The sequence below is a fragment of the Bombina bombina genome, chromosome 6, assembly GCF_027579735.1.
Source record: "Bombina bombina isolate aBomBom1 chromosome 6, aBomBom1.pri, whole genome shotgun sequence".
Classification (NCBI taxonomy): Eukaryota; Metazoa; Chordata; class Amphibia; order Anura; family Bombinatoridae; genus Bombina; species Bombina bombina.
The window spans coordinates 953,307,070-953,333,663 of NC_069504.1; the positions used below are offsets into that span (position 1 = coordinate 953,307,070).

At 41.0% G+C, this 26,594-nt stretch overlaps 1 protein-coding gene across 1 annotated transcript in view; it reads left to right on the plus strand.

The window, feature by feature from the left end:
- Positions 1 to 26,594, plus strand: part of WDR55 (WD repeat domain 55) — a 135,121-nt gene that overhangs the window by 41,745 nt on the left and 66,782 nt on the right. The window contains 2 exon segments of the mRNA XM_053718602.1: positions 19,521 to 19,620; positions 22,097 to 22,098. Coding sequence (XP_053574577.1) covers positions 19,521 to 19,620; positions 22,097 to 22,098 — 102 coding nt within the window.

The window sequence follows — 26,594 nt, forward strand, 5'->3', positions numbered from 1 at the left end:
GGACAACCAGACACTGGTGATAACTACGCCCTCCCAGGGTCTGACACTCCTCACATCTTGGGACCTGCTTTTGGAACCTCCAAGCACACAGGCTCAATCTCAACCTAGCCTAAGAGCCTCAGCCCCGGAGTGGTCAGCCAAAGACCAGAGACCAAAACGCCCCAAGACACAACAATCAAGGGAACCTCATGGACACTCTGAGACCACCACATAAATACTGTTATGGGTCCTTTGGCCCTATAGGCATAAGTATTTGATACAGTAACTCAAATGAGCAGAAAAATACCACAATTCATGTTTGTTTCATAAGATGTATGTTATAATCTCTAGCTATGTTACCCACTGTTTATCTGATTTTCAAGGTTTAGCACCTAGAGTTAAGTTATTATTAATATTTGAGCGGGGCTGGCGTTGTAACTCCATTGCGCTAGCTCCTGAGCCTTAGGCTCCCCCTCACATTGAAGCCCACGACAGGGCTCTTTTGAGGTGGACTATTTCCACCACACTCGAGACACTATATAGTGCCTCTTATTACCTTCCCTCCCCTACTCCCACCCTACCTCCCATTTTGTACTCCAGACTGAGATACTTTGACTTTGTACATTTGACATCTAGACAATCCAACCCATGACCCGATCCACCTTAAGATTTCTCACTCACAATGTCAGAGGTCTTAACACCCCTTTCAAATGAAGCCTTTTACTGCGCTCACTGAAGCACCATTACCCCGATGTTGCGTTCCTCCAGGAGACGCACTGGATGGCGGATGAGCCACTCAGGCTATCTTCTAAGACGTATACACACATAGAATTTGCCCCCTTCACTAAAAAAGCCAGGGGCACTGCCATTCTCCTGCACAAGAGACTTGCTTTTACGATACCCTATGGGGTGCCGCAAAAGCGACCATTAGAGGGGTCATGATATCTAAGCAGGCATGTCTTCGAAAACAAGCTAGACTAACCCTATCACAGGCTCACATTAAGCTGAGAATACTAGAATCCCAAAACAGAGTTAAACCCTTACCCTCCCTAGCAGCACAGATATCTGACATCAAGAATCACATTTCCCAAATCGAACTCAAGAGATCCCAAAATAACCTAACCAAGTTAAAACAATTGTTCTATTACAAGAGCAATAAGGAAGACACCCTTCTGGCCAACAAAATCAGAACTAGAACATCACATATCCATAGCATCTCCACTTCAGACTCTCTCCTCAAAATCCCATCGCAGATTGGGGAGGCATTTGCTGAATACTACTCCAATCTATATAATATAGGTAATTCTGAAAGTCCCCAATCGTCCTCCCTAGTGAAAGTAGGTGAGTATTTAAAGTCCTTGAACCTCCCATCCCTATCACTTGACCAACGGGAGTCTCTGACTTCTCCGTTCTCCATCAGGGAAGTACAACAAGTAATTAAAAATTTGAAGTCCTTCGGGGGGGCGGAGCCGACCAGCAAGCCTAATGGTCGCACATCGTTTGAGCTCCGGCTAATGTTCTCTATAATGGGCATCCTGTAACTAATAGCTGACTATCAATGGGTCATTAATCACTGCCATAAGTCGTAAGAAGCTGGACGTCAACTTTAATACTGGCAAAAGGTGACACGTAGCTCCGAAGCAGCGAACGCAACGTAAGACCTAATAACGGCCCCCCGGAGAGAGAAAGGGTATGAGAAAAGACACAGCTCTGTGAGGCCTGAGACGACCGGACTACAACTGGATGTGAAGAGACCGGAACCCTCACCGCCTATAAACACACAGACTGATCGCTGCAAAACTGTTCTTAGTGCGGTGTGGGCTCACGGAAGAGGCGCGCATCGGGCCTACTGACCGGAGTGACGCAGGTACATAACCGGACCCGTCTAATAATCTGAGGAGGTGAGCCAAAATCATAACACGGCCATACAACTGAGATAGACTTTGAAACCGGACTATTCAACTGATCATAGGCTCCAGTTATCTTCTGGCCCGGTCCCATATAAACACATTACTTGTGATTCAGGACTCACCTCCATTTGCCCTCACAATCACATAGAAGGTCACTAGGCCTCCCAGGCTTATTAGTAGTTGGCGGAGCAGAGTCAATCAATGTTTTGTGTAACCCCTTAGAAAATACTGCACTACCATAACCTTTGATATAAACTTTCTAAGAACAAAACGAAAAAGGGGAAAATCTGGACATTAATTAGCAAACGGTAAAAGTACAAGAAAGACTCGCAGAATGACCTCTAAAAGTAAAAATAAGACAGACAAGACACTGAAGGGGAATATATCTGCAGGAGGCAAATTAAACTCTCTTTTTAAAAGCCAAGACGCACTCGCCACGAGTGAAATGAGGTTACAGGCCCCTGATTCACCAGATTCCATTCCTCAGACTGATACCGCAGCAATAGAGGATACAACACCAATTACACGTGCTGACCTTCAGACTCTGTCAACCAAAGCAGATCTTTCTGCTATTGTTCAGCAAGTTAGCAAAGCCATAAAAGATGGCCTAGCAGAAGTGAGGAGAGACATCAATGAACTGGGAGACAGGGTGCTGGAACTGGAGGAACAAGTAGAAGAAGTTAATAAAGCCGCAGACAATACCACACAAACCTTCCAGTATCAGCATGATGCTATAGAGCATTTACAGGTCCAAATGGAAGACCTTGATAACAGAGGAAGGAGACAGAACCTCAGGATCCGAGGCATTCCCGAGAAGATACTCCCGCAACAGCTTTCCTCCTACCTTCAGAACCTTTTCAAATCCCTACTTGACCCAGAGAAAGAACCCATCTCTCTAGACAGAGCCCACAGGGCCCTGAGGCCAAAACCTTCCGACAATTTACCTCCTAGGGACGTCATCCTATGCTGCCATAGATTTGCTGATAAAGAAAAGCTCCTGCAAGCGGCCAGAAGGAAGTCTCCAATTTACTTCGGAGAAGATGCCTTACAAATCTATCCTGACCTTAGCCCGATCACCCTGGCCAAGCGCAAGGAAGCTAGATATTTAACTCTTCACCTACAGGACTTAGGGATTGCCTACAGATGGGGATTCCCTTTTGCTATTAAGGTGCTGAAGGATGAGAAAACCTCTATCTACCGGGGCCCAGAGGATCTAGAGCTATTTTATAAACAGCTGAACATTACACTTCCTTCTCTACCAAGATCTCAGAAGCTACAAAAAGCGAAACCCAAGGAAGACCATCGTCACCTAAACCACAAAGAAGGAACTGGTCTACCAGGCCAACCAAGAGAAGAAACACCACAATGCTGGACCCCCTCATCCACTCTAAAGATCCACCGTGAGAAGATGTTTGATAGTAAAGGTTTTCTTCTCCACTTTTCCTCTTTTTTTTTCTCAACTCCTTTATCCTTAGATATTAATATAGTTTGGATACGGGACTTATCATTAAGACTGTAAAGCTTTATTCATACAGACCCAGTTGATTGAGACAGACATCATTTGATAATCTGATTATGCAAGTTTATCGCTGCCCATTAGTGAGTCGAAAGGCTAAACCACCAGCCTTAGTTTCCCCCCGCTCACCCATTATCTATTTATCTAGTTAAATGAGTAGTGATGGAAATGTTTCTATTGTGTTCTATTTGTTTGATTTTTGTGTTTATTTTTGTTTGTTTGTTATGCTGACTAATCGTACTGCCATGTTTGTCCTTATTAGATCTCCACTTCTAGGATTGTGTAGCTATGCCAATTCTGGCCATCCTTACTTCTATACAGCCATACTGTGCTGTGTTTTGAATATAGGGGGTCCCTCTCTACTCCACGCACCTCTCTTTACCAGGTAAGACAGACCCAACGAATGCTCATTACCCCTAAAACCCATGACGGCTCCTAAAATACAGATTATATCCCAAAACACAAAAGGCCTTAATTCACCTAGTAAACGCTCAGTCGCCCTTAAACATCTTGCTAAAACCTCCCATTCCATCATATTTCTACAGGAAACCCACTTCATAGCTGGTTCTGAACCTTCCCTGACATCTAGAGACTTCCCCATTAGTTACCATAACGCATACCACACTAAGAAACAGGGAGTTAGCATACTACTTCACAAACACTTGCAATTTCAGTTACATAATAAAGTGGTGGACACAGAAAGAAGGATTATCATTTTGGTAGGGCTCCTGTTTAACAACCCAATTACTTTGGTTAATATCTATGCCCCCTTTAGCCGCAGGAGAAGTTTTTTTCAAAAAGTGCTCTCCCTGGTTCTGGAACATAGAAGAGGCCCAATAGTAATGGGCGGAGATTTTAATACCACATTAGATCCAATCATGGATTCCTCCACAAAACACGGACAGACTAGAACCAGGGCGCCGAACACACTTCTTACCTGTATGGAAGAATTAGGTCTTATAGACGCGTGGAGGATACAACACCCGACACAACACAATTACACCTTTTACTCCCACCCGTGGGCAACCTACACCCGCATAGATTATCTGTTCATCGACCAGAATCACCTGACCCTATTAAAAGACTCCGACATTCAACCCACGGCCTGGTCTGACCACTCAGCCATAAGCCTAGTTCTGGAGTGGCCTGACACACCAACAACATCCTTTACTTGGAAAATAGATGACTCTCTCCTTCACTACCCCCCAATCCAAGAAAAGCTGCAAACAGCAATCTCTGAATACTTCCAATATAATAATACCGGTGACTCACACCCTAGCTTTGTTTGGGAGGCACACAAGGCCTTTATCCGAGGGGAATGTATAAAACAAAAAATTAAAATGAAAAAACGTCATCAGTCCTCCATAACATCCCTAACTACACAATTACACGACTTAGAATTACAACACAAACATGACCCGTCCAACACAACGCTTTTATCACAGGTCACGAAAACCAGACAAAATATTAATAGTATACTATCCAAAGAAGCACAGAGAAAAGCACTAGCGCTGAAGAAAATATATTTCTTCGAAAACAATAGAGCAGGACCTAGACTAGCTAGGTTATTGAACCAACAACATACGAAATCTCACATTAATAAATTGGTGACCCCGCTTGGTCGACAATTGATAGATAGTGGAGAAATAGCAGATCAGTTTAAAAGTTACTACTCAGAATTATATAATTTACGTACAGACAGTTCCTCGAACAGATTGACCACTCTACAGACCTATATCACAGAGGCTAACCTCCCAAAAATACAAACACAGCTGCGAGATGACTTTGAAACACCCATTTCCCTCCAAGAAATCCTCTCGGTGATTGCGAAATTGCCTTCCAGAAAGAGCCCAGGCCCGGATGGGTTTACTGGTACCTATTATAAAATATACAGATCTTCCCTCGCCCCACATCTTCTAAATCTATTTCACACAATAGATGAAGGACATGCGCTCCCTACAGAAATGCAACAAGCCCACATCTCAGTTATCTTAAAATCTGGCAAAACACCCACAGACCCTAAGAGTTATAGGCCCATCTCATTGTTAAATGTGGATCACAAGATTTTGGGCAAGATCCTAGCCAAGAGATTGAACAAGCTACTAGAAAATATCATTCACACCGACCAGGTCGGATTTATCCCCCACAGAGAGGCAAGGGATAATACCATAAGGGCTCTGACCCTTATGTCCTATTCCAAACATCATAACATACCGACGGTCTTCTTGGCAACAGATGCCGAGAAGGCCTTTGATAGGCTCAATTGGCAATTCCTTGGAGAAACCCTATTGGCTATCGGGTTGGGTCCCCATATGCTTCAGAGAATTTTTAGTTTATATGCATACCCCACTGCGAGAGTTAGGGCGAATGGTGTCCTCTCTCTCCCGTTCCAAATTAGGAATGGGACGAGACAGGGATGTCCACTGTCTCCCCTCTTGTTCGTACTAACTATGGAAGTGATGGCAGCGCATGTCCGTAATAATCACTCTATAAAGGGAGTGGAAATTGGCCCTCATAGTTTCAAAGTCGCCCTGTACGCGGATGACGTCCTCTTTACTATTACAGACCCAGCACAGTCCCTAACAGCCATAATGCATGAACTACACAGATTTGGAAACTTCTCGAATTTTGCCGTAAACATGACTAAATCAGAGTTACTTAATGTCTCCCTTAGGCGAGAAGATTTTATGAAACTAGCAGAAACCTGCCCACTAGCGCTTAGAACAGATTCCATAAAATATTTAGGCATCCACCTATCGCCAAACCCTACTACCCTTTTTAAAAAAAACTTTGAAGATCTCTTATCATCAACACAAAAAGACTTGAATTCCTGGGCGACGAAACCCCTGTCCTGGTGGGGGAAAATACAGTGCATAAAAATGACAACACTACCTAGAATATTATACATATTTCAAGCCCTTCCTATAGCATTACCTGGTTGGTTCCCATTGAGGCTCCAAAATTACATAAATAGGTTTGTCTGGGGCTCTAGCAAACCCCGAGTCAACAAAGCCACAATGTATAGACCTACTCTAGCAGGAGGACTGGGGCTACCAAATATTCGAGTATACCTAGATGCTATTGTACTTCAGAGGATATATGACTGGCACACTTCTTCAGAGCATAAGGCATGGATAGCACTAGATTCTCAGATTTTAAAGGTTCCCTCGTGGGTGCTCTTTGTTGGGTCCCTAAATCCTTGAGACCTCCAAGTTGCACGACACTCCCTATACACAAATACTTTTTTGAAACATGGGACACAATTAAGCATAAAAGACGAGATATCTCAGGGCTTAGATCCCCTCTCTTTCCTATCCCATTGAATGTGGAACTCATAGGAGGCCTAGACAAGAACTTTCAGAGGGGAGCGGAATGGGGATATACCACTCCACTAGTAGAGTTTGTAAGAGAAGGTAAACTTAGAAACAGAGAGGAGCTAAAAGAGGTGGCACAGGGTGCATATCACCCGTGGCTAAAATATATGCAACTCACACACTTTCTCCATACCACACCATTTAAGACAGACTTTTTGAGACCAATGACCACATTTGAGAAGCTTTGTTCAGCCAATATTCCAACACCCCATACACTCTCCAAAATACGTAGCATACTACAGATGTATATGAGGGACGAGCTTCCCTCATACACCACTAAATGGCACAGGGAACTGGGCGACACTCTAAATACTGAGGATTGGGGATTAATATTTCGTCACACTAAAAAATCATCAACCTCCCCAAAAATTCTAGAATTAAACTTTAAAGTACTAACACGCTGGTATTTAACCCCGACTAGACTACACTCTACCCAAGCTCCAGTGACTTATGTTGGAGAGGCTGTGGGAAAAAAGGCGGTTACCTCCACATGTGGTGGGAGTGTGATTTGGTAAAACCACTCTGGCAGTACGTTGAGGAACATTTCAGAAATAGCTTAATCACAGATCTCCGCCTCACACCCCAAGCAGCACTACTAAATAGACTGCCCCAAGTTCCATGCCAGCTTAGGAGACAATTACTTCAGGTTGGAATTAATAGCGCCAAGGTCCTGATAGCTTTTAGATGGAAATCACCTATTCCCCTGACTGGACAAATGTGGTTAGCCAAAATTGAAGAGTTGTTAAACCTAGAGGAATTCGGATACCTTAAAAGACTTAGACTAGAATATAATATAATACAATATGAGATTCCTATGGGAAGAATCACTGACAACGACTAGACCTCAGCCCAGCCGGACTTCAACATGTCATGACCCCGACTTAACATGATGCGTGGAGATGGGGACCCCCCCCCCTCTTTAGGAAGAGGACAACATATGAATATTAGATGCTATAGCTAACATTTTATCTGAAAGGAACTTAAACCCCTAGTCTATTCCGCGATTGGGAGTGCAGGAAAGAGGTGGAATGGTATACTCCCAAGTTTAATCTCACATGGTATATTCTACTCTCCCAAGTAATTGGGATCATAACACCGGTCAGCAATGTTCTGTTTTTTTTTTTTTCTGTTTTTTTTTTTTTTTAGTTTGTCGTTGTTTATTGTTCTTTTTATTTTTCTTCTCTTTACTCATATCTGTAATGTGTTATATTTAGTTATAAAAATCACCATCCTGGAACACCCTGTTATTGAAAGTACGTCTAACACATTGTATCTCTCTTACGGTAAGTGTACCGTTGTTTGTAACCTTTTTCTTATTTCGTACTTGCAATCAATAAAGATGGTAATTTAAAAAAAAAAAAAAAAAATTTGAAGTCCTTCAAATCCCCAGGCCCTGATGGTTTCCCTGTCCACTTCTATAAGATTTACTCCCAGGAACTCTCCCCTTTACTCCTCAGACTTTATAACCTAGCCTGGAAGGAGGGTGCGTTCAAGAAAGAATTTCTAGAAGCCACCATCATAACGATCCTAAAGCCTAATAAAGATCCTACCCTTTGCACCAGCTACAGACCGATTTCGTTAATAAATACTGATATAAAATTTTACTCAAAGCTCTTGGCTAATCGTGTTGCCAATATACTTCCTCACTTGATCAACCCTGATCAAGTGGGGTTTATCCCAAAAAGAGAGGGACCTGATAATACCAGAAGGCTGTTAAATATACTAAGCCTCTTGCCTAACAGATTAGAGCTGATCCCCGTATGGCGCACCCTTGAACGCACCCAGAAAGCTATACATTGCACTACCTAATTCGAGACCTATTATAAACTGCTAGCTCACTGGTGTCCCCACTAGGTTGACTAAAATATTCCCTAGCGCGTCCCCCCTTTGCTGGAGAGGTTATGGCCAGAGGGGTGACTCCTTACACATTTGGTGGGAATGCCCCAAACTTCGCCCCCTATGGAAAGGTGCTTCCGGGTTCTCCCCAAACTAGGCATATCTCTTAGCAGTTCTCCATTAATTGCCCTCCTACATATCGGTGTACATACTCTCCCTAAACATCACGCATTCATTAGCGTATATCTCTTTATGTCAATAAAACATTTAATAGCATGCGACTGGAAGAAAGAATCCCTGTCCAGTTGGGCCAGGGTTTGTTCTTACATGGCTTATCTGTACACCATGGAGAAAGATATTTTCTACAAATTGGGTAACTCTGACTTGTTTGAATTAACTTGGACTGACTGGAAAGGAATCTATGATACAATTTGGAAACCTAATGTAATATCCTCAGACTGACTAGACTCTTGAGACTTAAGGTTGAGACCTGAGTTCAACATACTTGGTACATTGTACAACCTAAACACCCCTCCCCTAATGATAACCCTCCTTCCCCCTTCCCTTCTAACCTATTCCTACACTTTTCCTTACTAGAACCTTCTGGGACCTTATAGTCCCTTTACTATTAGATGTTTGGTACTGCAGCTACTACTTGGTATCTATCATTCCCTTGGTTCATGGTACCTTTTAACTGTAGCTCTGCGTAGCTTATATTTTCTTTATGTTGAAGATGTAATGGGGGCAGATTGCCCCCCCCCCCCCTGTTAATAACTTATTCTTATGTAATTCAGTTATAACTTTAATAAAGCTTTTTGAAAAAAAGAAAAAAAAGAGATCCAATTAGCCTGCTGTTGAATCAAGGACAGCATGAAGAACATGTCCCCGATCTGGGAATCAGATTTTGTAGGGGGCAGACTTTCAGTTTTCATTCAGGCTTCGATTCGAGACGTTCAGAATCCCTGGATTATGGAAAATAGTGTTTCAGGGATTCACTGTGGACTGGTTTCTGCTTTCAAGATTCTCTGTAGTCTAGTTAAAGAGAGGTGTTCTTACATTGTGTAAGAGACCTCTCTTCCATGGGAGTACTTGGCCGGTTCCGATACAGGAACAGGGGCAGGATTTTTATTCAAATCTGTTTGTAGTTCCCAAAAAGGAGAGAACCTTCAGACCTATCTTAGACTTCTTGACTCTAAACTAGTTTCTCAGAGTTTTATCTTTCGGGATGGAAACTATTCGTTCTATCCTTCCATTGATCCAGGAGGGTCAATTTATGGTGTCAGTGGATCTAAAGGATCATATCCTCATGTTCTTATCCACAGAGATCTTCACAAGTTCCTGTGGTTTGCCTTTCTGGACAAACACTTTCAGTTCGTGGCTCTTCCTTTTGGTCTGGTCACAGCTCCCAGAATTTCCACAAAGGTTCTTGGGTCTCTGCTGACGGTTCTAAGACCGCAGGGCATTGTGGTGGCGTTTTGTCTGGACGACATTCTAATCCAGGCGTCATATTGTCGGCAAACAAGGTCCCGTACCGACATTTTGCTATCCTTCCTGAAAACTCTCGGGTGGAAGGTAGATTTGGAAAAGAGTTCTTTTCTTTCATGTAATTAACAAGAGTCCATGAGCTAGTGACGTATGGGATATACATTCCTACCAGGAGGGGCAAAGTTTCCCAAACCTTAAAATGCCTATAAATACACCCCTCACCACACCCACAAATCAGTTTTACAAACTTTGCCTCCAAGGGAGGTGGTGAAGTAAGTTTGTGCTAGATTCTACGTTGATATGCGCTCCGCAGCAAGTTGGAGCCCGGTTTTCCTCTCAGCGTGCAGTGAATGTCAGAGGGATGTGAGGAGAGTATTGCCTATTGAATGCAGTGATCTCCTTCTACGGGGTCTATTTTATAAGGTTCTCTGTTATCGGTCGTAGAGATTCATCTCTTACCTCCCTTTTCAGATCGACGATATACTCTTATATTTACCATTTCCTCTACTGATTCTCGTTTCAGTACTGGTTTGGCTTTCTACAAACATGTAGATGAGTGTCCTGGGGTAAGTAAGTCTTATTTTCTGTGACACTCTAAAGCTATGGTTGGGCACTTTATTTATAAAGTTCTAAATATATGTATTCAAACATTTATTTGCCTTGACTCAGAATGTTCAACTTTCCTTATTTCCAGACAGTCAGTTTCATATTTGGGATTATGCTTTAAATTATCATATTTTTTCTTACCTCAAAAATTTGACTTTTTTCCCTGTGGGCTGTTAGGCTCGCGGGGGCTGAAAATGCTTCATTTTATTGCGTCATTCTTGGCGCGGACTTTCTTGGCACAAAAATTCTTTTCCGTTTCCGGCGTCATACGTGTCGCCGGAAGTTGCGTCATTTTTGACGTTATTTTGCGCCAAAAATGTCGGCGTTCCGGATGTAGGCGTCATTTTTGGCGCCAAAAGCATTTAGGCGCCAAATAATGTGGGCGTCTTATTTGGCGCCAAAAAATATGGGCGTCGCTTTTGTCTCCACATTATTTCAGTCTCATTTTTCATTTGCTTCTGGTTGCTAGAAGCTTGATGTTTGGCATTTTTTTCCCATTCCTGAAACTGTCTTATAAGGAATTTGATCTATTTTGCTTTATATGTTGTTTTTTCTCTTACATATTGCAAGATGTCTCACGTTGCATCTGAGCCAGAAGATACTACAGGAAAACCACTGCCTGCTGGATCTACCAAAGCTAAGTGTATCTGCTGTAAACTTTTGGTAGCTATTCCTCCAGCTGTTGTTTGTAATAATTGTCATGACAAACTTGTTAATGCAGATAATATTTCCTTTAGTGATGTACCATTGCCTGTTGCAGTTCCCTCAACATCTAAGGTGCAGAATGTTCCTGATAACATAAGAGATTTTGTTTCTGAATCCATAAAGAAGGCTTTGTCTGTTATTTCTCCTTCTAGTAAACGTAAAAAGTCTTTTAAATCTTCTCTCTCTACAGATGAATTTTTAAATGAACACCATCATTCTGATTCTTTGGACTCTTCTGGTTCAGAGGATTCTGTCTCAGAGATTGATGCTGATAAATCTTCATATTTATTTAAGATGGAATTTATTCGCTCTTTACTTAAAGAAGTACTAATTGCTTTAGAAATAGAGGATTCTAGTCCTCTTGATACTAATTCTATACGTTTGGATAAGGTTTTTAAAGCTCCTGCGGTTATTCCAGAAGTCTTTCCTGTTCCTAATGCTATTTCTGCAGTAATTGCTAAGGAATGGGATAAATTGGGTAATTCATTTACTCCTTCTAAACGTTTTAAGCAATTATATCCTGTTCCACCTGACAGGTTAGAATTTTGGGACAAGATCCCTAAAGTTGATGGGGCTATTTCTACCCTTGCTAAACGTACTACCATTCCTACGTCAGATGGTACCTCGTTTAAGGATCCTTTAGATAGAAAAATTGAATCTTTTCTAAGAAAAGCTTATCTATGTTCAGGTAATCTTCTTAGACCTGCTATATCATTGGCTGATGTTGCTGCAGCTTCAACTTTTTGGTTGGAAACTCTAGCGCAACAAGTAACAAATCGTGATTCTCATGATATTATTATTCTTCTCCAGCATGCTAATAATTTCATCTGTGATGCCATTTTTGATATTATTAGAGTTGATGTTAGATTTATGTCTCTGGCTATCTTAGCCAGAAGAGCTTTATGGCTTAAGACTTGGAATGCTGATATGGCTTCTAAATCAACTCTACTTTCCATTTCTTTCCAGGGAAACAAATTATTTGGTTCTCAGTTGGATTCTATTATTTCAACTGTTACTGGTGGGAAAGGAACTTTTTTTACCACAGGATAAAAAGTCTAAAGGTAAAAACAGGGCTAACAATCGTTTTCGTTCCTTTCGTTTCAACAAAGAACAAAAGCCTGATCCTTCGTCCTCAGGAGCAGTTTCAGTTTGGAAACCATCTCCAGTCTGGAATAAATCCAAGCCTGCTAGAAAGGCAAAGCCTGCTTCTAAGTTCACATGAAGGTACGGCCCTCATTCCAGTTCAGCTGGTAGGGGGCAGGTTACGTTTTTTTCAAAGAAATTTGGATCAATTCTGTTCACAATCTTTGGATTCAGAACATTGTTTCAGAAGGGTACAGAATTGGTTTCAAGATGAGACCTCCTGCAAAGAGATTTTTTCTTTCCCATGTCCCAGTAAATCCAGTGAAAGCTCAAGCATTTCTGAATTGTGTTTCAGATCTAGAGTTGGCTGGAGTAATTATGCCAGTTCCAGTTCCGGAACAGGGGATGGGGTTTTATTCAAATCTCTTCATTGTACCAAAGAAGGAGAATTCCTTCAGACCAGTTCTGGATCTAAAATTATTGAATCGTTATGTAAGGATACCGACGTTCAAGATGGTAACTGTAAGGACTATATTGCCTTTTGTTCAGCAAGGGAATTATATGTCCACAATAGATTTACAGGATGCATATCTGCATATTCAGATTCATCCAGATCATTATCAGTTCCTGAGATTCTCTTTTCTAGACAAGCATTACCAATTTGTGGCTCTACCGTTTGGCCTTGCTACAGCTCCAAGAATTTTCACAAAGATTCTCGGTGCCCTTCTGTCTGTAATCAGAGAACAGGGTATTGTGGTATTTCCTTATTTGGACGATATCTTGGTACTTGCTCCGTCTTTACATTTAGCAGAGTCTCATACGAATCGACTTGTGTTGTTTCTTCAAGATCATGGTTGGAGGATCAATTTACCAAAAAGTTCTTTGATTCCTCAAACAAGGGTAACCTTTCTGGGTTTCCAGATAGATTCAGTGTCCATGACTTTGTCTTTAACAGACAAGAGACGTCTAAAATTGATTACAGCCTGTCGAAACCTTCAGTCTCAATCATTCCCTTCGGTAGCCTTATGCATGGAAATTCTAGGTCTTATGACTGCTGCATCGGACGCGATCCCCTTTGCTCGTTTTTACATGCGACCTCTTCAGCTCTGTATGCTGAACCAATGGTGCAGGGATTACACGAAGATATATCAATTAATATCTTTAAAACCGATTGTTCGGCACTCTCTAACGTGGTGGACAGATCACCATCGTTTAATTCAGGGGGCTTCTTTTGTTCTTCCGACCTGGACTGTAATTTCAACAGATGCAAGTCTCACAGGTTGGGGAGCTGTGTGGGGATCTCTGACGGCACAAGGAGTTTGGGAATCTCAGGAGGTGAGATTACCGATCAATATCTTGGAACTCCGTGCAGTTTTCAGAGCTCTTCAGTTTTGGCCTCTTCTGAAGAGAGAATCGTTCATTTGTTTTCAGACAGACAATGTCACAACTGTGGCATACATCAATCATCAAGGAGGGACTCACAGTCCTCTGGCTATGAAAGAAGTATCTCGAATTTTGGTTTGGGCGGAATCCAGCTCCTGTCTAATCTCTGCGGTTCATATCCCAGGTGTAGACAATTGGGAAGCGGATTATCTCAGTCGCCAAACGTTGCATCCGGGCGAATGGTCTCTTCACCCAGAGGTATTTCTTCAGATTGTTCAATTGTGGGGGCTCCCAGAGATAGATCTGATGGCCTCTCATCTAAACAAGAAACTTCCCAGGTATCTGTCCAGATCCCGGGATCCTCAGGCGGAGGCAGTGGATGCATTATCACTTCCTTGGAAGTATCATCCTGCCTATATCTTTCCGCCTCTAGTTCTTCTTCCAAGAGTAATCTCCAAGATTCTGAGGGAATGCTCGTTTGTTCTGCTAATAGCTCCGGCATGGCCTCACAGGTTTTGGTATGCGGATCTTGTCCGGATGGCATCTTGCCAGCCATGGACTCTTCCGTTAAGACCAGACCTTCTGTCACAAGGTCCTTTTTTCCATCCGGATCTGAAATCCTTAAATTTAAAGGTATGGAGATTGAACGCTTGATTCTTGGTCATAGAGGTTTCTCTGACTCCGTGATTAATACTATGTTACAGGCTCGTAAATCTGTATCTCGAGAGATATATTATAGAGTCTGGAAGACTTATATTTCTTGGTGTCTTTCTCATCATTTTTCTTGGCATTCTTTTAGAATACCGAGAATTTTACAGTTTCTTCAGGATGGTTTAGATAAGGGTTTGTCCGCAAGTTCTTTGAAAGGACAAATCTCCGCTCTTTCTGTTCTTTTTCACAGAAAGATTGCTATTCTTCCTGATATTCATTGTTTTGTACAAGCTTTGGTTCGTATAAAACCTGTCATTAAGTCAATTTCTCCTCCTTGGAGTTTGAATTTGGTTCTGGGAGCTCTTCAAGCTCCTCCGTTTGAACCTATGCATTCATTGGACATTAAATTACTTTCTTGGAAAGTTTTGTTCCTTTTGGCCATCTCTTCTGCTAGAAGAGTTTCTGAATTATCTGCTCTTTCGTGTGAGTCTCCTTTTCTGATTTTTCATCAGGATAAGGCGGTGTTGCGAACTTCTTTTGAATTTTTACCTAAAGTTGTGAATTCCAACAACATTAGTAGAGAAATTGTGGTTCCTTCATTATGTCCTAATCCTAAGAATTCTAAGGAGAAATCATTGCATTCTTTGGATGTTGTTAGAGCTTTGAAATATTATGTTGAAGCTACGAAATCTTTCCGTAAGACTTCTAGTCTATTTGTTATCTTTTCCGGTTCTAGGAAAGGCCAGAAGGCTTCTGCCATTTCTTTGGCATCTTGGTTGAAATCTTTAATTCATCTTGCCTATGTTGAGTCGGGTAAAATTCCGCCTCAAAGAATTACAGCTCATTCTACTAGGTCAGTATCTACTTCCTGGGCGTTTAGGAATGAAGCTTCGGTTGACCAGATCTGCAAAGCAGCAACTTGGTCCTCTTTGCATACTTTTACTAAATTCTACCATTTTGATGTATTTTCTTCTTCTGAAGCAGTTTTTGGTAGAAAAGTTCTTCAGGCAGCGGTTTCAGTTTGAATCTTCTGCTTATGTTTTTTGTTAAACTTTATTTTGGGTGTGGATTATTTTCAGCAGGAATTGGCTGTCTTTATTTTATCCCTCCCTCTCTAGTGACTCTTGTGTGGAAAGATCCACATCTTGGGTAGTCATTATCCCATACGTCACTAGCTCATGGACTCTTGTTAATTACATGAAAGAAAACATAATTTATGTAAGAACTTACCTGATAAATTCATTTCTTTCATATTAACAAGAGTCCATGAGGCCCACCCTTTTTTGTGGTGGTTATGATTTTTTTGTATAAAGCACAATTATTCCAATTCCTTATTTTATATGCTTCGCACTTTTTTTCTTATCACCCCACTTCTTGGCTATTCGTTAAACTGATTTGTGGGTGTGGTGAGGGGTGTATTTATAGGCATTTTAAGGTTTGGGAAACTTTGCCCCTCCTGGTAGGAATGTATATCCCATACGTCACTAGCTCATGGACTCTTGTTAATATGAAAGAAATGAATTTATCAGGTAAGTTCTTACATAAATTATGTTATTTCTGAAGATAAGGGTACCCTTCTTGGGAGGTCTAATCGACTCTATATCCATGAGAATTTTTCTGACAGAGGTCAGAAAGTCAAAGATTCTGAATACATATTGAGCACTTCAGTCCTCTCCTCAGCCGTCAGTGGTTCAGTGCCTGGAGGTAATCGGATTGATAGTGGCGGCAATTATCATCATACCATTGACTCGGTTTTAAGTCAGGCCTGTGCAGCTGAATATGCTCAGGCAGTGGAATGGAGATTATACTGATTTGTCTCCTCAAATAACCCTAGAACAAGAGACGTGGGACTCTCTTTAATGGTGGTTGTCTTTGGATCATCTATCCCAGGGGACATGCTTTTGCAGTCCTTCATGGGTAATTGTGACATTGGACGCCAGACTTTTAGGATGGGGAGCAGTCTGGGGCTCTTTAAAGGCTCTGGGAGTATGGACTCAGGCAGAGTCTCTCTCCTTCCCATCAACATTCTAGAGCTGACAGCGTTCTTCAAAGCGCTTCGGGCTTGGGAGATGTGGCCTAGTGGTTAGCTCCACCGCATCTGAAGCAGGAGGTTGTGGGTTTGAACCCAGGTAAAGCTTTCTCTGGTGTTTCGGCCCAATTCATCAGTTTCTAGTCTGACAACGTAACAATGGTGGCTTACATCAATCATCGGGGGGAACACAGGGTTCCTTAGCATTGACTGAGGTAGCCATGATAATCCGGAGAGCGGAGGCCCATTCTTGCCATCTGTCGGCGATCCACATACCAGAGGTTGACACCTGGGAGGCGGATTTTTTGAGCAAGCAAACCTTTCATCCAGGAGAGTGGGATCTCCATCCGGAAGTATTCTTCTACCTGATTTTCAAATGGGGTTGGACGGAGTTGGATCTCATGGCATCTCACCAGAATGCCGGGCTTCTGAGATATACGGGTCCAGGGCCGCAAAAGTCTGAGCTGATAGATACCTTGGCAGTTCCTTGGTCCTTCAGCCTCGAATATCTATTTCCCCCGTTTGCGTTTTCTTTCCCGGGTGATTGCTCGAATCACATAGGAGAAGGAATCGGTGATCCTCATCGCTTCTGCATGGCCTTGCAGGATTTGGTTGGCCGACCTGGTGGACATTTCATTCCTGCCACCTTGGAAGATTCCATTGAGGAAGGACCTTCTCATTCAGGGATCATTCCTTCACCCGAATCTAGTTTTCTCTGCAACTGACTGCTTGAAGATTGAACGCTTAATTTTATCCAAGCGGGGTTCTCTGATTTGGTCATGGATTCCTTGATTCAGGCATGTAAGCCTGTAACTTGGAAGACTTACCATATGGTGTGGCGCATATGTCTATTGGTGTGAATCCAAGGGCTACTCATGGAGTAGAGTTAGGATTCTCAGGATTTTGTCTCTTTTCCAAGAAGGATTGGAAGAGGGTTTATCAGCGAGTTCCCTTAGGGGTCAGATCTCTGCCTTATCTATTTTATTGCACAAGCGTCTGGCTGATGTACCAGATATTCAATCTTTTTGTCAGGCTTTGATTAGAATCGGGCTTGTGTTTTAACCATTTGTTCCTCCATGGAGTTTGACTTTAGTTTTCAAAGTTCTTCAAGGAGTTCTATTTTAACCTCTGCATTCCATAGATATTCATTTGTTATCTTAGAAGTTTTATTTCTTGTTGCCTTTTCTTCTGCTCGATGAGTGTCTGAGCTTTCAGCATTACCATATCATTCACCTTTCCTTATTTTTCATTCGGATAAGGTGGTTTTACGTCCTAATCTGGTTTTCTTCATAAGGTTTTTTTCAGACAAGAACATGAATCTAGGTTTGTTGTTCCTTCCTTGTGTCTTACTCCTTCTTATTAAGAAGGAACGTCTTCTGTAGATTCCTCATGGGCATTCAAAACTGATGCTTCTGTTGAACGGATTTGCAAGAGCAACTTGATCCTCTCTTCACATTTATTCTATATTTTTACAAATTTGATAACTTTGCTTCGGCTGAGGCTGTTTTGGGGAGAAAGGTTCTTCGAGCAGTGGTGCCTTCTGTTTAGGTTCCCTGTGTACTCTAGCTTTGGTATTGTATCCCACAAGTAAGGATGAAATCCGTGGACTCATCGTGTCTTTAAAAAGAAAAGAAAATGTATGCTTACCTGATAAATTTGTTTCTGTTTAGACACGATGAGACACCTCTGCACCTTGGCTTTTCCTTTCTCTTCCTAACTTCGGTCGAATGATTGAAGTGGGAGGGAAGGGAGGAGCTATATATACAGCTCTGCTGTGGTGCTCTTTGCCTCCTCCTGCTGACCAGGAGGCGTAATCCCACAAGTAAGGATGAAATCCGTGGACTCATCGTGTCTAAAATGAATCAAATTTATCAGGTAAGCATAAATTTTCTTTTTGCACACAACGGAAATAATGCTCATATTACAAGTTGAAAATAAACACAATCGTAAGAGTACAATGACATTTTACGCTCATTGGGCTACAACATAAATGCATTGACAATTACACTTACACTCCTATAAATATCTGATAAAAATTAGTCACATAAATATAAAAAAAAAGTTATATGGTAGGTATTTTTCTTCTGCGCTTTCCGTTGGAGTATATGGGGAGAATAAGTTAACGCAGTTGCAATATTTAAAGTCTTTTTGCTAGCGTTTGTCTGGCTTCACTTGTGCGCAAACTTTTTATTTTCAACTTGTAATACGCACGCTACCCTCTATGCGCAAAAAATGTACTTCTAGTGGGATCGCTAAATACTGCTCCATTTGTATTGTTTTAAAAGATAGATAATCCCTTTATTACCCATTGCCCAGTTTTGCATAACCAACACAGTTATAATAATATACTTTTAACCTCTGTGATTATCTCTGCAAACTGCCCCTTTTTTCAGTTCTTTTGACAGACTTGCAGTCTAGCCAATCAGTGCCTGCTCCCAGATAACTTCACGTGCACGAGCACAGTGTTATCTATATGAAATACGTGAACTAACACCCTCTAGTGGTGAAAAACTGTTAAAATGCAATCTGAAAAGAGGTGGGCTTCAAGGTCTAAGAAATTAGTATATGAACCTCCTAGGTTAAGCTTTCAACTAAGAATACCAAGAGAACAAAGCAAAATTGGTGATAAAAGTAAATTGGAAAAAATGTTTAAAATTACATGTTCTATCTGAATCATGAAAGTTTATTTTGGCCTAGACTGTCCCTTTAATGAGAAAAATAATTCTAAATATGTTCACTTAAGATCACTTAATAAGATCTGTTTTGTTTGAAAAATGTAAAAACGAAGTCAGAGATTATATTGAAACAAACCTTTTTTTTTTCTTCTGGTTATTCAAGTCTGTGTAGACTTTTCTTACTACCATATAATGGTGCTTACAACTACCATAGATCTAGTCCTGACGTTTTATTTACTGTGTTTTCATGATTTGTATGAATAAATTATTTTACTTTGCTTTATTTAGTGGTGACGGCACAATGGGGGTTTTCAATATAAAGAGACGGAGGTTTGAGCTGCTTTCAGAATTTCAAAATGGAGATTTGACTTCTGTAGCTATAATGAAGGTAAGTCACTTTAGACTATATTATAGACAGAAGGTTATGTGGTGTTAATCCCAAACTGCAAAACTGATGAGTTTTTGCTTGGGTACTGTGTGTGTATGTATATGTATATATATATATATATATATATATATATATATATATATATATATATATATATATATATATATATATATGCTCATAAATTTGCATACCCTGGCAGAATTTGATTTCTTGGACATTTTTCAGAGAATATGAATAACACAAAATCTTTTCTTTCACTCATGGTTAGTGTTTGGCTGAAGCCATTTATTATCAATCAACTGTGTTTACTCTTTTTAAATCATAATGACAACTACCCAAATGACCCTGATCAAAAGTTTACATACCCTGGTGATTTTGGCCTGATAACATGCACACAAGTTGACACAAAGGGGTTTGAATGGCTATTAAAGGTAACCATCCTCACCTGTGATCTGTTTGCTTGTAAGTAGTGTGCGTGTATAAAAGGTCAATGAGTTTCTGGACTCCTGACAGACCCTTGCATCTTTCATCCAGTGCTGCACTGACGATTCTGGATTCTGAGTCATGGGGAAAGCAAAAGAATTTTCAAAGGATCTGCGGGAAAAGGTAGTTGAAATGCATAAAACAGGAAAGGGATATAAAAAGATATCCAAGGAATTAAGAATGCAAATCAGCAGTGTTCAAACTCTAATAAAGCCAGGGGTTGATTTTGTGGTGCATAGGAGTTAGTTTAATTTCTCATAGAGCATGCAATTTTTGTCCGGTTTTCACCTCTTTCGGCCGAAATGGGATAGGCCCATTTTCGGCCAATCATTTTGGCGGCCGAAATGTCGGTGCATCCCTAATTAATTTAAAAAAAATAAATATATATATATATATATATATATATAGCGGGTAAAGTCAGATATTTGGTAATCCCCTGGTAAAACAGACGTTGTATTGTGCCGACCGAGCGGCGACTTAGTAAAAGGTGCTGTGATGTGCCGACCAAGTGGCGGGCGTGCAAAACAGGGAAAGCCGACTGGGCGATGTCTGTGGTGTGTCCGTGCACACTTCTGGATTGCGTAGGATGGTGACTGTAGGTCAGGGATTGAGTTATACCGACAAGCCCTCTGTGTCAGTCTTATGATTGATCCGTATGTTAACGGACTAAGGAGATCCAACTGGTGTATTAGAGATGGTCCGTATATGAACGGACTTATACGATCTGTTTGTTGAAAATGCCCTGTTATACAGGGAAAATGGGAGTGGTAATTCAAAACCAAATCCTTAGCCAATCCTCAGCAATCTTTTCCAATCTTTTAAGCCACAAATTGGGGGTTCTTGTGAGGTTGCTTTTGTGATGAGGTATATGTAGATAACAGCAGAACAGTGAACAGCAGTCTGAGTATATTCACATTCTTTCCCTGTTAGTGTTCTTTTTTCTATGTTTTTTTATGAAGTATCTTTTTAGAGTTAACTTGCAAACTTACTGGTTGATGTTAATTAGTGTTTCAAATTTCAGTTCAGTTTGCAGGATGAAGCGAACGATAGACCCTTATTGAGAACTTGTTCTTGTATCTAATTTATTGGGTATTGACTTAGATTAAAAATGCCTGTATTCGTTATTTCTGCCTTTTTGGAATTTGGTTTTGGGGGTCCTCCACCTCTAGCCTTCTTTTATTCCATAGGTTTCTTTGTGGTTTTTCTATTCCGTGATACATTAGGTTTTTTGATATGCCCTCTCTTAGGGGTGAGTTCCCTAAAAAAAACTTGTGTGGGGGTGTTATGGGAGACACTATTATGGGTGGGATCCTCATATTGTTCAAATTGGAGAGATTGAAATCTATTTCTAGTGGGTACCCTCCAATTTTGTTTGTATTTTCTTGTACTGTATGTGATTGTTGTTTGTCATAACTTCTATTATTGTATTCAGCTTGTAAAAAACATTGATTTCTAAAATGTCAGTTGTGATTAAATGTGTACTCTTCATTATTTTGTTGTCTCTGTCATTGGTAGAATTCTCTTCTAGGATGGGAATAATTTCTGGGCTTCCAGTTTTCATTATGTGTATACTTCTCATTTTTATGTAGTCTCCATTGTGATTTAACTGGACTAGCATGTGTATTTCAACTCTAAAATTCATATTAGTGTGAAAGGGTGAAACACTAAATAATTCATCCTTTCATATGAATCGAAATTCAAATGTCTATTTTCTGTCCTTTTTATGTGATAAGAACTATTATAGGGTCTGAATTGAGGTTTAAATTTAGTGGTTCTGTAGTTTTGATAGCTGCCTTTGCTAAAGATGGAAAGCAATACGCTCTCCTTATTCAGCATTGCACCAGCAGCTGCTGGTGCAACGTCACCTCCTGCAGACTCGTGGCCAATAGGCCGCCATCAGGGGGTGTCAATCAACCCGATCGTACTTGATCGGGTTGAATTCTGGCGATTCCTGTCCGCCTGCTCAGAGCAGGCAGACAGGGTTATGGAGCAGCGGTCTTTGTGACCGCTGCAGCATGACTTGTGTGAAACACGGGCCGTCAAGATCCATTCGGATTGATAGATAGGCCCCATGGGCTTTGTCTCTCCTATTGGGTGGAATATTAGTATCATCAGCTATAGTATGTTCTGTTTCTAAATCTTTACAGTCTTCTTCTTTAGAATAATCTCCTAAATCACGGTTATATTTAGAATTTTTACTTACCATTCTATTCTCTTTAAATTCACAGATTCTTATCATTATATCTTTTTGTTTATTTTTATATTCATCGTTATTTTCACATACTTTTAAATTGTTTTTATAAATTTCAATTTCTGCTTTAATTTAAAGGGACAGTCAAGTCCAAAAAAAACTTTCATTTTTCAAATAGTGCAGGTAATTTTAAACAACTTTCCAATTTACTTTCCAATTTTGCTTTGCTCTCTTGGTATTCTAGTTGAAAGCAAACCTAGGGAGGCACATATGATAATTTCTAAGCCCTTGAAGACTGCCTCTATTTTATTTACTTTTCACAGCAGGGTAGTGCAAGCTCATGTAGGCCATATAGATAGCATTGTGATCACGCCCATGGCTAGTGGCAGACACTGCACTAATTGGCTAAAATGCAAGTCAATAGATAATGACTAAAAGTCATGTGATTAGGGGCGGTCAGAAGATGCTTAGATACAAGTTAGTCACAGAAGTAAAAAGTGTATTAATATAACAGTGTTGGTTATGCAAAACTGGTGAATGGGTAATAAAGGGATTATCTATCTTTTTAAACAACAAAAATTCTGGTGTTGACTGTCCCTTTAAGTTAGGGAGAGGTTTCCTGATTTAACTATAATTTTCACATGACTTATAGAAGCTGTTTCTAGGACTTCAAACCATTCGTTTGATAATTCATGAAGTGGGAAAGTACAGTTTTTCTTCAGTCTAAGTCAGTTCGGGACCATATTATGAGCTATATATTTTTGTGTAAATTTTACCTCAATAGTGTGTTTTAGTTCCTTTAAAAGGTGATTTTCTAGTTCTCCACATAAATCTTGGAGATTTTTAGTTGAATTAAAGGGACACTGAACCCAATTTTTTCTTTCATGATTCATATAGAGCATAACATTTTAAACAACTTTCTAATTTTCTCCTATTATCAATTTTTCTTCGTTCTCTTGCTATCTTTATTTTAAAAGCAGGAATGTAAATCTTAGCAGCCAGCCCATTCTAGGTTCAGCACCATGGATAGCGCTTGCTTATTGGAGGATTACATTTACCCACCAATAAGCAAGCATAACCCAGGTTCTCAACCAAAAATGGGCCGGCTCCTATGCATCACATTCCTTCTTTTTAAATTAAGATAGCAAGAGAATAAAGAAAAGTTGATAATAGAAGTAAATTAGAAAGTTGCTTAAAATTGCATGCTCTATATGAATCATGAAAGAAAAAATTTGGATTTAGTGTCCCTTTAATGGTAGTAGTGGAATCAGTTCTATCATTTTGTGTAATATTTTGCAACATTAGATCCATCTGGGCAAATATATCCATAAGTTGATGGAGGATGGATTTATTATTAAAAATAGAAGTATATACAGTTGTATGCAAAAGTTTAGGCACCCCTGACAATCTCCATGATTTTCAATTATAAATAATTGGGTGTTTGGATCAGCAATTTCATTTATTCTACAAGATACGACGAGTCCACGGATTTCATCCTTGTGGGATTTATCCTCCTGCTAACAGGAAGTGGCAAAGAGCACCACAGCAGTGCTGTATATATAGCTCCTCCCTTCCCTCCACCTCCAGTCATTCTCTTTGCTTGTGTTAGTAATAGGAAGAGGTAAAGTGAGGTGTTAGTTTTAGATTCTTCAATCAAGAAGTTTTTTATTTTAAAATGTTACCGGTGAGTACTATTTTCCTCAGGGAGAAATGGAGAAGAAGAAATTTTTCTGCCCTGAGGTTGATGATCTTAGCAGACGTTACTAAGATCCATTCTGGTTCCCACAAGCTTCTGAAGGTAATGCAAGAGAAATCTTCAGTGTGGAGAACGGTGTCATGCTACAAGCAGCATTCAGGTATGTTCAGTCTTTTATTTCTGAGGAGACTTGTTATATCAGAACTGGCTGACGTTTTTCCCTGTAAGGGAAGGGGTAAGCAGTAGACCTATATGACTGAGGGTGTTGCTGAAATTCCTGTGTTTTATGTATATTGCTACTACGTTTTTGTATAGCTATATTGGGGCTTGACACTGGGAGAGGCAGCTTGACTCTTATATATTTAATATGGAAGGGGTCAGTAGGGCTGCAGTGATATGTAATATGCTTGTTAGGGGTACAGAATCCATATGGCTTATTTCTCTTGCAAGGTGTATCCAGTCCACGGATTCATCCTTTACTTGTGGGATATTCTCATTCCCTACAGGAAGTGGCAAAGAGAGCACACAGCAAAGCTGTCCATATAGCTCCCCCTCTAGCTCCACCCCCCAGTCATTCTCTTTGCCGGCTCTAAGCACTAGGGTCTCTCTACGGGAGGGTAAAGTGAATGTGGTGTTAGAAATGCAATCTTATTTAGGCTTTAGGTACATACTGTGAAAATTTCAGGAGAATTGCTGCATTTTTCACTGTTTTGTAAAATTGTGTGCTCTTTTTACTTCTTAAAGGCACAGTAACGTTTTTTTCAAATTGTGTTTTTTATTTGATTAAAGTGATTTCCAAGTCTGCTTGTATATATTACTATTAAACATGTCTGACACTAAGGAAAATCCTTGTTCAATGTGTTTAGAAGCCATGGTGGAACCCCCTCTCAGAATGTGTCCCACTTGTACTGATATGTCTATACACTTTAAAGATCATATTGTTGCACTTAAAAATGTGGCCCAAGATGATTCTCAGACTGAAGGTAACGAGGGTAGCCCGTCCGCCTCTCCCCAAGTGCCACAACCAGTTACGCCCGCGCAAGCGACGTCTAGTACCTCTAGTGCGTCTAACACTTTTACATTACAAGACTTAGCGGCAGTCATGGATAATTCTCTTACAGCCTTCTTATCTAAACTGCCCGTGTTACCCGCAAAGCGTGATAGCTCCGTTTTAGGAACAGATTATGAGCATTCTGACGCTTTGGTAGCCGTATCCGATATACCCTCACAACGCTCTGAAGTGGGAGCGAGGGATTTGATGTCTGAGGGAGAAGTCTCTAATTCAGGAAGGGTCCCTCCTCAGACAGATTCAGATACATTGGCTTTTAAATGTAAACTAGAATACCTCCGCGTTTTGCTTAGGGAGGTATTGGCTACTCTGGATGACTGCGACTCTTTTGTGATCCCAGAGAAATTGTGTAAAATGGACAAGTACCTAGAGGTCCCGGTTTACACGGATACGTTTCCGGTCCCTAAGAGGATTGCGGATATCGTTACTAGGGAGTGGGATAGACCAGGTGTTTTCTTTGCTCCCCCTCCTGTTTTTAAGAAAATGTTCCCCATACCTGACCCTGTGTGGGACTCGTGGCAGATGGTCCCTAAGGTGGAGGGGGCTATTTCTACACTTGCTAAACGCACAACCATACCAATTGAAGACAGTTGTGCTTTTAAAGACCCTATGGATAAGAAGTTAGAGGGTTTACTTAAGAAGATTTTTGTTCAACAAGGTTTTCTTCTCCAACCTATTGACTGCATTATTCCTGTAACTACTGCAGCTGCTTTCTGGTTTGAGGCGCTGGAAGACTTGCTCCAGACGGAGACCTCATATGAGGAAATTATGGATAGAATTAAGGCTCTAAAGCTAGCTAATTCTTTTATCACTGACGCCACTTTCCAAATAGCTAAGTTAGCGGCGAAAAATTCAGGTTTCGCCATTTTGGCATGCAGGGCGCTATGGCTAAAGTCCTGGTCGGCCGATGTGTTGTCTAAATCCAAGCTTTTGAACATCCCTTTCAAAGGAAAGACCCTCTTCGGGCCTGAATTGAAAGAGATTATTTCAGATATCACCGGGGGAAAAGGCCATGCTCTCCCTCAGGACAAGCCCTTTAAGACAAAGAACAAGGCTAATTTTCATTCCTTTCGCAATTTCAGGAACGGCCCGCTTCATCCTCTCCGGCTGCAAAGCAAGAGGGTAACGCTTCACAGCCCAAGGCAACCTGGAAACCTTACCAGGGCTGGAATAAGGGTAAACAGGCCAAAAAGCCTGCAGCTGCCACCAAGACAGCATGAAGGGGTAGCCCCTGATCCGGGACCGGATCTAGTAGGGGGCAGACTCTCTCTCTTCGCTCAGGCCTGGGCAAGAGATGTACACGATCCTTGGGCATTAGTGATTGTAGCCCAGGGATATCTTCTAGAATTCAAGGACTCTCCTCCAAGGGGAAGGTTCCACATTTCTCGTCTGTCTTCAGATCAGACAAAGAAAGAGGCGTTTTTACGCTGTGTAGAAGATCTACTTACAATGGGAGTGATCCACCCAGTTCCAATTGCAGAACAAGAACTGGGGTTTTACTCAAACCTGTTTGTGGTTCCCAAAAAAGAAGGAAC